Source organism: Haliotis cracherodii, unplaced genomic scaffold, assembly GCF_022045235.1.
Source record: "Haliotis cracherodii isolate W230 unplaced genomic scaffold, xgHalCrac1.p SCAF_10, whole genome shotgun sequence".
Classification (NCBI taxonomy): Eukaryota; Metazoa; Mollusca; class Gastropoda; order Lepetellida; family Haliotidae; genus Haliotis; species Haliotis cracherodii.
In genome coordinates this window covers 5,107,191-5,124,376 of record NW_027266265.1, presented here as the reverse complement: position 1 = coordinate 5,124,376, position 17,186 = coordinate 5,107,191, and the positions used below count along the sequence as shown (strand labels likewise).

The 17,186-nt window shown below is 40.0% G+C and overlaps 1 protein-coding gene across 1 annotated transcript; it reads right to left on the bottom strand.

Moving 5' to 3' along the window:
* Window positions 1-228: 228 nt before the first annotated feature.
* LOC139453984 (V-type proton ATPase subunit d 1-like) lies at window positions 229-14,537 on the bottom strand. The gene is made up of 8 exons (XM_071235453.1): window positions 14,334-14,537; window positions 10,607-10,778; window positions 8,235-8,413; window positions 7,445-7,524; window positions 5,974-6,051; window positions 5,194-5,370; window positions 4,970-5,047; window positions 229-2,875 (listed from the first exon to the last, which is right to left on the bottom strand). The coding sequence occupies exons 1-8, from the start codon at window positions 14,455-14,457 to the stop codon at window positions 2,714-2,716; spliced, it is 1,050 nt and encodes a 349-aa protein (XP_071091554.1). The 5' UTR covers window positions 14,458-14,537; the 3' UTR covers window positions 229-2,713.
* Window positions 14,538-17,186: the final 2,649 nt, after the last annotated feature.

Genomic DNA, 17,186 nt, shown 5'->3' with positions numbered 1-17,186 from the left:
CATCAAACTGGCTCAAGAACCAAGCATTCTTTATCTTACTGGGTCCTTCGCTCAGAGTTCACCTGACACAACCTTCTATGGAGGTGCCAGACCTCAATGTAGTGTTATCATATCTGAATAAAGGTCTGATTTTAGCATCAATGTACAGAAACCCCATGTCGCTCGGGTTTAGTCGTGAATTCCGTGTAACTGAGGTTGTGAATTCAGTCGAGAAACGACAACTCAATGTTCCCAGTGTGGCATGTTTATTGCATGTGTTTCCAGGTTACAGACATTAGCTAAGACAGATCTTGTATACAGACATCACCAGCACAACTGTGCACACATGTACATACACATGTTGCAACAATAGGATTAAATAGGAGTGAGATGACACTTTGGTCTCATTCCCTTTCCCATGTGGACTAATGACAAGGTTTACTAGAAACAATTACCAACATGCAAAGATGAAGAAGTCTGAGGGGAATCACCCACCGCACTCCCTTGTTTCCCAGCTAGGTTAGAGAAATTGCATCAAAAGGAGGAACCTCTTGTTTTAGACTACCATGTCTACAAAGGGCCATCTTACCGCGGCAAGTGTGTCCACTAGCCTTTTTTCAAAGTCCAGTTGTCACCTTTGCAACATCAAGCCCACTTCCCAGTGCTAAATATGATTGGACTATCACAAATATTGATAGTCCAATCAGAAAACATTTCACAAAATCAACATACGTTTTCCGAAACATGGCCCCTGCCATAGCTTGTCGAATTTGCCCTTAAGTTCTTTCAACAATAAAGAGAAGACAGGTATTTTCTATGTTTAAATTCAACTTTTCCCAAGTACTGAGCTTGTAAGAGGTACGATGATGAGAACAGTCATTAAACACTACTGGTACACATTCATATTTTCCGCTGCCTGACATTGCTGACACAAAGACATCTTTTCCATCTTCAACCCCTCAACGATTGCCTTTGTCTGACAGGGATGAAATTGTGAATGTTTTCGTAATTTGATCGACCAGGTTCTCGTCTATAGTAGTTGCCATCTTTGTGGAGCCATACAAGATAAGAACAGTGATCTGATTGTATAACACGTTTTCATTACAACGGGCACCACTCGTGCTATACACTTGGTGGCGCCATGATCGGGTCAAGAAAAGTGGGCTTGATGTGGCAAGGGTAAAAACTAGGCTATGATATAGGTTAGTACACACGCTTGCCTCAGGAAGATGACAAAGGGTATATCAGTAACATTTCATAATCATCTATTAAATAACTGACGTACGAGACAAAGAGCACAATATATACAGAAACAGCTGACATGTAACCAAATGTACAGGTCCCAACATGAATGATCTACATCAGATGAACAATAATGTTACACGATGCATGAGTTCACAGCCTTCAAAGTGATTAAACAATAGATGCAAGAAAACATGTCCTATATCATGATATACTGGTGGGATGTATTGATCATTCCTGGCTATAGATATTCTACAGAAAGCTCAGTGCTTGATAGCTACCATGGACATGACTTGTCATGGACACTGACTAGCATTTCAACATGGAATTCAAATGCATTTGGATCTGATAATCAAACGGTACACAGACTTATGCATCCTACATAGTTGCACCTTGTTAATGTGGAGATACAGATTCTAGACTCCCACAGTATTTAAGCCATTATGAGCATGTCACTCCATTGTATTCGGCGCCAGGAATTCACTCACCATGCTGAACAAAATCAAAACAACTAAATGATGACGAGAGTTTAGGCCATTATGCAAAATCATAGAGAAACTACATATCAACCATAACATGTTTAGGTCTGACAAGTCACTGGAACATGTTCTATTCAGAAGAAGAATCAACTTGCCCCTTGGGGGTTCATTGATTCCAGTTCCAGAATCAATAGATTCTCATATCTCCATTACATAATTGGTGCCTTCTTTCGTTAATATGTCTAGTTGGCAAAGTGGATTCAGTTACTGGTAATCAGTTTTGAAAAGACATATTGTGTGCCACAATATTTAACATATGATGCCTTCATTAGCATTAGCTAGGCATCCTAATAAGGTCCTCCTGTATACTTAGAGACAATGAAGTGTGTACAAATTCAGTGAATGAAGTGTCAGTTGTAGCTAAATACAGTTACATAAAGCTTGCAGGGAATAACACTTGTATATACACTACAGATTCTTGCAACAATTGATATCCATTAACAATAACCCCGCAACTATCATTCAACATACTTTAATAGGGTGTACCACTATCACACCAGGGTGGGTACAGATCCTGATGTACCAACACTAACACCCGCTACACATCACAAATATCACATTCAGGTTTCTGGTGAACCACAATCAGAGTGAACAGGGTTCCTGGTCCACACAGAAGGGCTCCTGACATCTCTACATTATGCACAGAGAGTGTCTCATAGGTCAACCAACTAACAACTTTATTTGGTAATAACAAGATCTCCTAGCTCTAACATGGAGTTCTATCATGTTCATTCGTTAGGTTTTGTTCATTTTGTTTTTGGAATGTTTGATGATCATGAAAAGGAAATGTCATTTTTGAGCATAAATAAAATAAAACCAAGGCTCAAATATTTTCTTGATATCTTACGAGCAAATTAAGATGCTTGGATTAAAAATTCTAACATTTCCAATCACAATTATCCTGGGGAGCAGTCTGGTATGTTGACAATCTTTGTTGGACTCCAGCACTAGCACTAGAAGATGGGGATGTAGGAGTCTATCTTGGCTCGGTGGCGCTGGGCAACACACTCCGCGATCCAGATGATGTTGCGACATTCCTGTTCCTTAAGCTTGACATACGAGTAGAAGACCCCGAACTGGAACTGGTGCATAAATGACTGGGTCATCAGCTTCACCTGAAACACACCCAGTCTCGGTAATTCACCTAAACAAACCCAGTCTCGGTAATTCACCTAAACACACCCAGTCTCAGTAATTCACGTCAACACACCCAGTCTCAGTAATTCACGTCAACACACCCAGTCTCGGTAATTCACCTTAACACACCCAGTCTCAGTATTTCACCTCAACACACCCAGTCTCGGTAATTCACCTTAACACACCCAGTCTCGGTAATTCACCTTAACACACCCAGTCTCAGTAATTCACCTCAACACACCCAGTCTCAGTAATTCACCTCAACACACCCAGTCTCAGTAATTCACCTTAACACACCCAGTCTCAGTAATTCACCTCAACACACCTAGTCTCAGTAATTCACCTTAACACACCCAGTCTCGGTAATTCACCTTAACACAATCTCAGTAATTCACCTTAACACACCCAGTCTCAGTAATTCACCTTAACACACCCAGTCTCGGTAATTCACCTTAACACACCCAGTCTCAGTATTTCACCTCAACACACCCAGTCTCAGTATTTCACCTCAACACACCTAGTCTCAGTAATTCACCTTAACACACCCAGTCTCGGTAATTCACCTAAACACACCCAGTCTCAGTAATTCACGTCAACACACCCAGTCTCAGTAATTCACCTCAACACACCCAGTCTCGGTAATTCACCTCAACACACCCAGTCTCAGTATTTCACCTCAACACACCCAGTCTTGGTAATTCACCTTAACACACCCAGTCTCAGTAATTCACCTTAACACACCCAGTCTCAGTATTTCACCTCAACACACCCAGTCTCGGTAATTCACCTTAACACACCCAGTCTCGGTAATTCACCTTAACACACCCAGTCTCAGTAATTCACCTCAACACACCCAGTCTCAGTAATTCACCTCAACACACCCAGTCTCAGTAATTCACCTTAACACACCCAGTCTCAGTAATTCACCTCAACACACCTAGTCTCAGTAATTCACCTTAGCACAATCTCAGTAATTCACCTTAACACACCCAGTCTCAGTAATTCACCTTAACACACCCAGTCTCGGTAATTCACCTTAACACACCCAGTCTCAGTATTTCACCTCAACACACCCAGTCTCAGTATTTCACCTCAACACACCTAGTCTCAGTAATTCACCTTAACACACCCAGTCTCGGTAATTCACCTTAACACAATCTCAGTAATTCACCTAAACACAATCTCAGTAATTCACCTTAACACAATCTCAGTAATTCACCATAACACAATCTCAGTAATTCAACTTAATACAATCTCAGTAATTCATCAAAACACACCCAATCTCAATATTTCACCTAAACACAATCTCGGTAATTCAGCTCAACACACCCAGTCTCAGTAATTCACCTTAACACACCCAGTCTCTGTAATTCACCTTAACACACCCAGTCTCAGTATTTCACCTCAACACACCCAGTCTCAGTATTTCACCTCAACACACCTAGTCTCAGTAATTCACCTAAACACAATCTCAGTAATTCACCTAAACACAATCTCAGTAATTCACCTAAACACAATCTCAGTAATTCACCTCAACACACCCAGTCTCAGTATTTCACCTCAACACACACAGTCTCAGTAATTCACCTAAACACAATCTCAGTAATTCACCTAAACACAATCTCAGTAATTCACCTAAACACAATCTGTGTCTCATGATTTCACCTAAATAGGCAGTCACAGATGTTCACCCAGTCTCAGTAATTCACTTAACAACACAGTCTCATAAGTTCACCTGAAACAGTCTCAGTAATTCACTTAACAACACAGTCTCATAAGCTCACCTGAAACACAGTCTCAGTAATTCACTTAACAACACTGTCTCATAAGTTCACCTGAAACAGTCTCAGTAATTCACTTAACAACACAGTCTCATAAGCTCACCTGAAACACAGTCTCAGTAATTCACTTAACAACACTGTCTCATAAGTTCACCTGAAACAGTCTCAGTAATTCACATAACAACACAGTCTCATAGGTTTACCTGAAACACAGTCTCAGTAATTCACACAAAACGTATCTAGGACTTGAGTCAGGCCTTGTGGCATAACTCAGTTAATGCTGCCCCTCACCTCATGTTCAAAGAACTTGTCCTCCAGTGTCTTGTCACCAGGGTTGGTGCCGGCGCCATCAAACAGCTCCTTGTAATTCTATAAGCACACACAAGCAATCTTTCAAAATGCCACAACACTGGGCATGGATATTCACAATATCAAAATTATTATTGTTTCATATTGATTGTTTAAAGTCTCATACTGTTGACACCTTTGCAGGTGTAACTGACGAATCTACTCACAGCATAGAAGTCTGCAACCTGCCGGACTTGATCGTAGTCCTCACACTCCCCGAGCATGGCGAGACCATCAGGGTACAGATGTCCACAGCGGGGGTACAGCTTGAACCGATCCTCCTTACTCAGCTCTGTGCCGAACGAGTTGATGGTGATGATGAAGGCTCGACGATCTGCCTCAAACTGAAGCATGGACACAGTTTAGTCAGGCGGGCACCAACAGGACAATTGGGTATGTGTTTGTTTGTTTTGTTTGTTATTTAACGCTGCACTCAGCAATTTTCCAGCCATATGAGTCTGAACCAGACAATCCAGTGACATCATGAACATTGATCCACGCAAATGGAATACGATGACATGCATCAACCAAGTCAGTGAGCCTGACCACACGATCCTGTTAATTGGGAAAGTGAATGAATGGGGTAGAAGTTAACAAGATGACACAAGATTACATCACCAGTGTGGATCAGACAAACCCATGGTCCATAGTATGAGCAACAGTCTGTGCTATCTGCTTACACATTCCTACAGACTACACCATATCCTGCACCATGGCAGTCAGCAGACTTGTCACCATTTGAATCAAACTCAAGTCAGCTTAATGAAAGGTGTTTTCATTCTGATTGATCAAAGTCATTCCTATGTTCACTTACTTGAAACAATAGTCATCCAATTTTAAAATATCCTACAACGATGATTACCTAATCTACACCACCATTAAATATTACAATACACCATCAAAGCTGAAAATTGCTATGCATTGATAAATCCGTAGGTGTGACTCACAGCAAGTGCTTCACACATGACCTCCGATGTGGCTCCGCCCATCTGCTTGCAGAACCCATAGAAGTCTTCCAGGTATGCCTGTTACAACAGTCAAATATATGCAAACTGTAACAGTCAGACATATGTAGTGGTCCTGTTGTCACAGTCTGATACACATAGTGGTCCTGCTGTAACACAGTGAGATATACATAGTGGTCCTGTTGTCACAGTGAGATATACATAGTGGTCCTGTTGTCACAGTCAGATATACATCGTGGTCCTGTTGTCAGAGTCAGATATACATAGTGGTCATGTTGTCACAGTCCGATACACATAGTGGTCCTGCTGTAACACAGTCAGATATACATAGTGGTCCTGTTGTCACAGTGAGATATACATAGTGGTCCTGTTGTCACAGTCAGATATACATCGTGGTCCTGTTGTCAGAGTCAGATATACATAGTGGTCATGTTGTCACAGTCCGATACACATAGTGGTCCTGCTGTAACACAGTCAGATATACATAGTGGTCCTGTTGTCACAGTGAGATATACATAGTGGTCCTGTTGTCACAGTGAGATATACATAGTGGTCCTGCTGTAACACAGTCAGATATACATAGTGGTTGGTCATGTTGTCACAGTCAGATATACATAGTGGTCCTGTTATCACAGTCAGATATACATAGTGGTCCTGCTATAACACAGTCAGATATACATAGTGGTCATGTTGTCACAGTCAGATATACATAGTGGTCATGTTGTCACAGTCAGATATACATAGTGGTCATGTTGTCACAGTCAGATATACATAGTGGTCCTGCTATAACACAGTCAGATATACATAGTGGTCCTGCTATAACACAGTCAGATATACATAGTGGTCATGTTGTCACAGTCAGATATATATAGTGGTCCTGTTGTCAAAGTCAGATATACATAGTGGTCCTGTTGTCACAGTGAGATATACTTAGTGGTCCTGTTGTCACAGTCAGATATACATAGTGGTCCTGCTGTAACACAGTCAGATATACAAAGTGGTCCTGTTGTAACAGTCAGATATACATAGTAGGCATGCTGAAACAGTCTGAGAGCTGTATTGCTGTAACAATGGTAACACACACAGATGGTTCATAGTGGTCTTGCATATAGGACTTCCTCCAAACCGTATTTAATAAAGTGATGATAAACCAACTTGGAGCATATTAGTATTCCTCAAAGCATGTAACTGTTATACATCCTTTATCATAGGAATATACTTCAAAACTCTCTATTATCATGATTATTTGATGCATGAAATACTAATCTCTACTTAACAGGTCAAAAGTGAATTATCCAATTACAATGGAAACCATGCCTTCATTAATCAACAATGTGAACTTAATCAACAGTTACTTTGTCAGACGTGCAGTCTGTGCTCCAAGACACCCATAGATTGAATAGCTAATAACACTGGCAGAAGATGTCAAGACTGCAGAATGTCTATTCCTCACCTTGTAGAGTGTGTTCCTGATGATCTCGATGTTCATCTCGTCCAGATCCTGCTCTGATATACAATCCATGAAGTAGGGTGCTGAAATCATCAACAATGGATTCTGGTAAATGGTCAGCTGTACAATTACAAACTCAGAACATGATCATGGCGACCCTCTACTGTGGTGGCAGAGCAGGAGCTGCTGCCGAGACCCATCACAACAAATCTGTCACTGGTAAGTGTGGCAATTCAAAGGTGCCTAGGACAAACTCTTATAATCTCATTCCACAAAGTATTGTAGCCCCAAGATGATCGTAACACCCACAGTTTAACACAGATTTACATCAGCCTGCATCATTTCTATAAAAGTTTTAAAACACCACATCTCATGGTAGATGATTGTTAATTTGTGCAAGACATGGTTAACATACGCTTGAACTTCCATGCCCTTTACCTCGGAATGTGTGCACAAATTTATGTTTCGCTCTTTGCCTTGGTTGAGATCAAAATCACTGTCATTATCACTGACCTTTACAGGTATGTTATCTGATGTCTTATAGTCAACTGTCACTAATTTTCTAAGCATGCTGAGTAGTCTGAGATTCTCTGAACTGTTTTTGCCGCACACATTTTCACTTTTTTTGTGTGACAGTAACTATCAGAAAGGGCATGATGTTTGTCTGCATTGCTGATTACAAATTAAAGAAAGACATGCGAGAATCACTGCCAGGCTTAACCAAAGAATTTGTTTGAAATAACTTATTAAATTTGTTAATAGCTGACTGGGGTGTCAACTAGAGACTACATACCTAGAGGGGTGTCCACCAGTACAGCATTGTACAATTCTGCAGGGGTGGAAGCAATGTGGATTGCCTCCATCTGCTCGAAGCTTCCCAGGGGGTGACACTTGGGAATGAGCTCGTTGATTGGTCGTTGATGTAGTGTGCCGGTGATGAGGAGGATGATGTTGTCGATCATGTAGCTGTAGCTGTAGACAGTCAGGAAGTCAATATTGGAAACTTGAACAGTTGATTTGTGAAAAAAAGGATTGGGTGAGACTTAGTATGATTCTGTAACATTTTTCCAATTCATCAAGGCATGTTAGAAAATGATAAGATGAAGTGATGCTGGAAGTGTAACTATGGTAACCCCCAAGTGGGGAGCAGACTTCTGGTTATCCAGGATAAGTTGAACCAACTCACAAGGCATGTTTGAGACAAGTAGGCGATGCACAGAATGTGGGCGAACATATCTGGTTTGTTACAGGTAGATAGGATGTACGCAAGTTGTGCACATGCAGGTCGCAACAACGAAATTGACTATGCATTGTAATTGTACCCATGTCTGGAATCGAACCCAGATCTTCGGTGTGACGAGCGAATACTTTAACCACTAGGCTACCCGACCGCCCCTCATACAAGGTTAATTGTCAGATCACAGTTTAACTAATCCTGGCTTACCAGTAATTGACTAATAAGAGCAGGCCAATAACTTGCAGTCAACGGTATTCTAGCTGTATCACAGCAGCTAGTATACATAACTGAGCCTGGTGCTAACAAACCAGTGATTTATATAATGACAAATAATTTTTTAATTTGAAGTTTACACGATATACGGCTTTTCCATTGGACGAGAGGTCGGTCACATGACCGCGAAATTGACGTTCATAAGTGTATGAACGACACAATTTGACTTTCATACGTCTTTCACGAGACCGTGTTCTTGAAATGACGTAAACACTGACGGACTACTTCCACATTCCTGGGGAAACCCCTGGGAATTCCCTAGCACGAAAACATACATAAGTGTTCTTTCTGGTCATTTAGAACCTTTATACTTGGTCTCAGTGTTTCAGTATACATTGAGAAATATCAGAGAGCGTGACTGCATGATTGTTCACGTATATCCTCGCTGCGGCCTATCCTAATGAACAAACGAAGACATGCACATCTGAACTATCGTAGTATCGACTCGATTCGTGTCTAGGCTGACACTGACCGTCTCCAGCAATCTATGAATTTACCTTATTGTCTGTTTGACGCATCTTTATTCACCTTTAAATGATCGGCCAGTTAATCAATGATGAGTAACACATGTAACCGCCAGAGGTTCATTAACAACTTCAGAAATCTCTCCCGTCACGTTTATCGTGTCGGCCATTTTGACGTCTTGTACTTGATGTAAATGTATTACGGCGCGCTGTCATTGTGACTGACTGACTTACTGAGGTAGTTCTTTACAGAACTTTCTCATCTAATGAGGATATGATTTGAACACATGTGCAGCGTAAGATGTTTCTGAAGAGGAAGTTATGTATCCATAGGCTCATGTCACCTCTCTTTTTGAGGAACTGTTTTACTCTGCGATATAGCTGGTTGTTGTATGGCTGTCAGTGTAAACATGAAGTCACACGACGTCGTACTAAATAAAATTGTGTTTAGATCTTGGCCTACATCCTTTGAGGCAAGAAATTGTGATAAAAAATTATAAGAATTGACTTTCACTTTGAGTGAGTTCATTGGAGTATGAACCTTCATAGAGGAGTGAGTGAGTGAGTTGGGTTTAACGCCGGTTTTAACAGTATTCCAGTTATATCGCTGCGTGTCAGCTTAATGTGGGAGGAAAGCCCGAAGTGATGCAGGTCTCAGGTGTTTACCACTTCGGTGAAACCCACGAGCACGGGTATGGTGCTGGCAAACCTAGAAACATAATCGGGGCGAACCGGGATTCGAACCCACAATCATACGTTTCTGGCGTGCCCAAGGGATGCAACTCTGCACAGCGAATCGCTGTGCCTTAGACAACTGGGCCACCCATGCCCCCCCCCCCTCATAGAGGAAGGGCCAAACATTGTATGAACGTCGTCGCAAGCTCCGACGTTCATACAGTTTGGCCCTCACTCTATGAAGGTTCATACTCCAATGAACTCACACAAAGTGAAAGTCAATTCTTAAATGTACCATGCCATCAGGGTGAAACAACACACGATCAACCAAAACATGATGTCTGAAAAACCAATGATATTTACTAGACTCGGAGTTTGGACCAGTAGATGAGTCTTGAGGTTAGCTACAACTGTCTGCATGATCTAGGGACTCTTTAATCATGTTAACTTGCAATACTAGATCATAATCTGGACCCCTTGACTCTATCTCTCTGAGCCCACATTGGTCTGACTTACGTGATGTAGTCGAGGAAGGTAGCCAGCGGTTCCAGACAGTGGTTCCTCAGATGCTGGAACTCGATGACGAGCTTCTCCCGGAGTCTGTCATCGATGACGGAGACTGTGAGGGGGCTTGGTTCGTTGGCCAGGAAGTTGCCATAGTCTGTGCTTTGCAGGTGAAGCTTGAGATCTGTAATCATGGTAATAGCATTGAACAGATCAGGAGAGCGTGACGGGGCTTATGAGACATCAGGAAATAATGGGAGTAACTTCATCATGGTGAACAAGTTGGGTTTGTTTGTTGTTTAATACTGTAACAATATTCAGCAATATGACAGCAGTCTGTAAATAATCAAATCTGGACCAGACAATCCAGTGATTGACATCAGGGACATTGATCTATGCAAATGGGATACGATGACAAGCATCAACAAAGTCAGCGTTTCTGACCACCCGATCCCATTAGTCGCCTCTTACAACATGAATAGATGCCCCTTATGACAAGCAGGGGTTGCTGAAGATCAATTCTAACCCAGATCATCACAGGTTGAGTAGGGTTTAACTTTGAACTGTATTCCAGTTATATCACTGTGTGTCTGCTCAAGTTAATGGTGAATTGCTGCATCTTTGGAAACTGGGTAACCCATGTCCCCAACTGCATCATAAGTTACAGCAGAAAATGAAGGCAGAATAAATTTGATGAACAACAGGGCTGGAATGACATATTGTCTATCACTGTAGTGAGATCATGACACAAAAAGAATGATACAAGCTGCTAATCATGCTAATGACAGTTAATGTTTACAAACCGAAATACTTTTAGTCAAAATGTCATCTTTTTTTGTGTTGAAATTGAAAAAAATGATGGCACTGCCAACCACATAATACTTCAGCAATGCACTGAAAGCTACCATGTTTACAGCCACAATACTGATTGACAGGTAACTGACAGTGATGTTGCTGGAGACAAATGGCATTAGAACATTCTTCTGTATCATTCATTACCAAACTTAAACATGTTGAAAAAAAATCTGCAGGACCTTTCGGATAATAACTAGTCCATGTCCAAGCAAATGAACTGATCAAAATCCCTGCAGTTACATGGTTTAATGAAGCTGCTTAACATGTTTAACAGTCATAAAACTCAAGACATTTAAATAATAACATATTTCCTACAATCAAATAATATAAACTTTATTAAACAAACAACATAATGCCTGTTAAATTTGTTTCCATAGCATCTCAATAAAACAATTTAACGCCCAAAATAGGCAACAGAAACAAATGCCTCAGCTGTATTTCAATCTTGAAACATATTCCTTAATCATTTTAATATAACTTTGTTAACAATAAATAGAAACAATGATTAGTAATCTGACTTGTCACCTGAACATGCTGAAGTCCAAACATATTTTAACACAAGTTCAATAAGAAAACACCAAAAAGAAAATTCCAAACAGTGTTGCAGTCTGGACGCCCCAGTGGTACACCAGGATACACAGCTATGAGGCCATACCTTCAACACTACACCGACAAAACACTGGGGCTCTACAGGGGTGGGGTCAGCAGGAAGGAGAAATATTCAACTAAATGAAGACAATGTTCATAAGTAGACATATGGAAATAAAACAATCTACCATACTAATATCTCTCATAATAAAATATCTATGATATTGATTTTGTGACAGCCGGCCTGTGGGAAATATTCAGTAAAATAAATGTACACTTATGGGTCACATGTCGCATGCTCAAGTATTATCGTGTGTTTACTTTAAAGCCTCACATGGTTTTCATCACTTGTGATCAAGGTTATTCTTGAGTCTCCTGACTTGTACACGATATGTGTGTATTTTCTTACTTTATTCATCATTAGTACACATGGTGGACATGGTGGATGACAACAAAGATTCAATTAGTAATGATAAATATCAGCATTATCATGAATATTGTCAACACAACCAAGTCCAAAACATGTACATTGTACTTGCTATTTTATCATGATTACAATCATCAAATTAAAACTGTAGTCTTATACAATCATATAGCCTGACAGTTAAAATCTTCTTTGCCTAGGACAGTATAGTATGAAGGAAATGGCAAAAAGTTGCTTAAAACTATTATAATAACAACAGCCAGAGTAGTGTTTATGAATAATAGTGACAAATGTATGATAAATATGCTTAACATCCCTATCTCATGTACTTTGATTAAAATGTCCTCCAAGTAATTTCCACTCAGATGTTAAACCTGTTCAGCTTGTTAATGAATCCGATTCATGGATTAACATGATCAATTAAGACACTCGATAGAAAACTAACAAAACATTTTCCCCAGATTTGGATAACAAAATGGATATTTTCCAATCACAGACATAATTATAAGCAAGTCAAACTTTTAGGAGAAACAAGTTTACTGTGATATGATGGAGTCAATAGAGGTAACCACTTTAACGAACCGGTGATACACCTCAGTGTACAAACACTGCATAACGCCCTGGGGGCTCATATAATAAATTAATCATGTCAAATAGAGGGCTGTACTTCCTTGTCTACAATATTCACTTTAGGTGAACTTGGCTTAAGCAATTTGATCATGTCTGTTTCACAAAGGGCACTTACAATAATGTTGATAACAATGTATAGACCAAGACAAGAAATGAGAGCCTGGCTGTGGAGACATTCTTTACTGACGTTGCTGAACTTCATTTACATTTACTCGGTACAACAATTAATTTTTTGCTGTTAAACATGAGAAGCCTAGTTTACAATAAGGACTGTCGTGTGTCCAATATTGAAAAAATATATAACTTGCATGCAATTTAACATAAGCACATCATCATGTTCATAAATACTGACCCATATAGACAAAATGCATGGACAAAGATCTGAAAATGGGCCAGATGGGTGAATTTGTAACCAAACGAATCCGTAGCCACTACCAACTCGTTGACAAAATTAACAGTGAACTTGTTGACAAAACAAATATTGAAACAAATATAATGGAGAAATAGAACTGAATAATGATTTATGAAACATTCTAAGATATTAATAAAATAAAGATTGAATTATTGTATGGCAAATGTATTTCTAATCGTAAATTTTAAATGAAAATATATACTTCATGCAATATGAATGACCTAGCGTGATGGGATTATCTAACAACATATTTATAATATAAAGTGAGGGAACCAACCAGATGCTTGTAAAATAACAACTGTTTTGGTAAGCATGGTAAGTGAAAGAGATGGATTGTAATTATCATTCAATTCCAATACGAATTCACCCCAGTTAGTCTACTAATTCACTGTAAATTGTGTCTATCAATTTGCGGTGTCTATCAATTTACGGCATCCCGGTTATAGGCTAAATATTTATGTTATCATAACATGAATAATCATACAGGATCATGGAATCCAATGTTCTGTTATGGTTGGTTATGGCTTTTTCACGAAGTCAAGGACTCAGTGACCGAAATCGAGAAGAAGGGACCATGTCATCCAACTGTAAATTATCATGATGCTCATATCACATGATGAATACCTACAATCGAATCCTTTACTCTAGTCTCCGACAACACAACTTCGAATCATATAGTGTATACGAAAATCTCAACGGGAACTGTACAATTTACACAATGAACAGGATACGAACATCACATACCGGATTCACGCCGTCAAACGGGTATCAGTATGCTCACAATCACAGGTTTAGAACGCAAGCAGTATTCAGAATAAACACTAAATTACCTTCAAGGGTTTCACACTGCACGAGGTTCAAATAATCAGCCTGTCGTAAAATTCCAGCTTTGAAGCCACGGACAAGACCTTCTACGTAGCCGTGGTCAATATTAAAAGTCAGTTCGGGCATCATTTTGACGAAATTTTGTGAAAACTGTGTGTCACCTTCACGAGCACCTATCTTCTTTGACAGAATGGATCACATGATCTGTTGCTGACATCTTCCGGTCATAAACATAACTAAGGAGAGATAACTCTAATTTGTTTCGTAAGTTGCCTACCAGTAGCAAAAACACAGAAATATTTTTTCGGCGATTGTACTTATTTGAAGCAACGAAAATAATGACAATTGGAAATAAAAAATCAAAATGTCGTGTCAATACAATGAAACGCTTGTGGAACTACTCAATTCGTAAAAGGTACAATAACCAGCAATCAACTATAACTTTCATAAGATAAGATAAAACAGACTTTATTATCACGTCTTGGTTTTTCTTGCAATATAAGAATCTCAGGAGCGAAATAAAAAAACACATGAATAATGGAATACATAACAGATATAAAGCACACCTTATTTGATAACATTTTATACAATAGTTGACAGGTAATTGAATCTGTAAGCTGCGGTGTCCCCCGCCGTGATGTTGCTGGAATATTGCTGTAAGCGGCGTAAAAAATACTCACTCACTTAAGGCTGCACATGGACAGTAATCACCATACAGATGGATTTTGTATTTTAAGAGCTGTTACAACGTATGGAGTCTTCCAAATCAACGGTAGTTTATCAAATCGTTTGACATTTGATAAAGTGTCTGAAATACACCACCAATACATGTCACTGGCTCCGACGTTCTTTCAAGACAAATCCAATAATATTTACCAGGTACACCGACCTTATGTGTATTTAGTCAACAGAAAAGATATCTGCTTCTCTTACATCAATATGAACAGCATCTGGTAGGATGCATTTTACAATTTTTTCAAAAGACTCTCTCCGAAAGACCATCTTTCTCATTAAGAACTGATTTAATCTCGTCACTTTTCCTTGGTATATTACTAGTACAGTAAACTACGGTTATAACGAACACGCTTATAACGAACTAGCGGATATAACGAACTGGTTTTTGGTCACTGCCATTTGCTGTATATATGCTGTATATATGCTTATAACGAATTACGGTTACGAAGTGGTAGTGGAAGTGGCTAACGAACTAGAATTTGTGGTCCTATTGAGTTCGCTATAACCGTAGTGTATGGTAAATTGTCTACACAGAAGTTTATACAATCCGTTACTACAAAGCGTGTTGCGCCCATGTTGTTACACGTGTCTTGAGAGATGTCCTACAAAGTGAACTCGAAACACTCTTTGAGCTGATCCACAGATTCCGTTGTCAGTGTTTTATAGTATTTTAAGCTTCATAGTTCACTCTTAAGATGGGATCTGTAGGCTTGTATCAAGTAAAGAGAATTATAGTCAGATGCTCCGACTGGTGATTTAGAAATGAAGTAGAATAAATTGCAAATTATTCCATGGCTTTTGATTGGTTAACCACCCAATTAATTTTTATAAATGACAAAACACATCAAAAGTACAGGAAAATACTGAAATGTACCACCCCAGGTTATGAGAAACCACCTGATAGAAAAACATTGTAACAGTTCACACAGACACGCACTCACATACACACATATATGCAACATGTTAAAGTCACACAGAGACGGGGTGGTGGGGTAGACTAGTGGTTAAAGCGTTCGCTCATCACGGCCCGGGTTCGATTCCCGACATGGGTACAGTGTATGATGACCATTTTGCGGTGTCCCCCGCCGTGATATTGCTGGAATATTGCTAAGAGTGGCGTAAAACCACATTCACTCATTCAATCACTCACTCAGAAGATAGAGCGTCTGCACGGAGAGCGGAAGGTCAGGGTTCGATCCATGCCTGCGTCATACCAAAATACATTATGAGACGATACTTGTTGTTACCCTGCCTGGCGTTCGGCATTAGGGGGCTTAAACAAGGACTGGTCGGCTTGAAGTCAGTCTGCTGTGTCTGAGTTGGGTATTCATGTTAAACATTGTATCTCAGTGAGCTAGCACATTAAAACGGCATCAGTTCGGACTAGTTCAATCAGCCACACACACAGCTAGCAGACTCACACACACGCACGCACGCACGCACGCACGCACTCACGCACACGTTAAACCCCATCAGTAGAGCATACTTTCCCTCCTTTTCCTTCCAGATTGTTGTTCCAATACTTGATGTACCTGAGACAAGAGAGTTAACTGATTCTAAAAAAATGACATTTACAGTCAGTCAACTCCCTTGTCTTGGGAAGACAAGGGTACGAGTTGTGCTCTATGGTAGCTGTTGTAGATTTTACTGCCGCTTCACTGTCTAGGTCGCTGAGAATTCTTGATGGAAACTGTCTTGTTTGTGACCCGACCTACAAACTGGTGGAACGGTAGCTGCTGATGGTGTTTCTATTTCTGTATTCATAAATCCTGACAATGGGGCTTTGGCTGAAAGCACAGAGTGTCCAATAATCGATAGAGGAACGTTGATATTCAGATGTTGAACAATGACATCTTCAAACACAAGCACTTGCTCATGGGATCTACCCCGCGGTGTAACATACGTACACTTGTAATATACGAGACTCCACTTGAGCATAACGCATGTTGAAAGCAACAAGAAAATCTATCAGTTGTGATCCATGAGAATTATCTGTGAAGTCTATAATAGCATCTCCTACTTCTATATAATTTATACAGTCTATAGAATTGAAGTCCCCACACATACACTCAACACTTTGTCTCTGGTACTCCTACAGCAGATTTCTCAGTGTGTTATAAAAC

What these genes read in the sequence shown, in the direction of transcription:
- LOC139453984 (XM_071235453.1), bottom strand. Translation starts at nt 14,457, where the DNA reads ATGATGCCCGAACTGACTTTTAATATTGACCACGGCTACGTAGAAGGT. An exon ending in ACTGGTGGACACCCCTCTAG is followed by an intron (nt 7,525 to 8,234) that starts GTATGTAGTCTC and finishes TGATGATTTCAG; the next exon opens with CACCCTACTTCATGGATTGT. An exon ending in TCATGTGTGAAGCACTTGCT is followed by an intron (nt 5,371 to 5,973) that starts GTGAGTCACACC and finishes TCCATGCTTCAG; the next exon opens with TTTGAGGCAGATCGTCGAGC.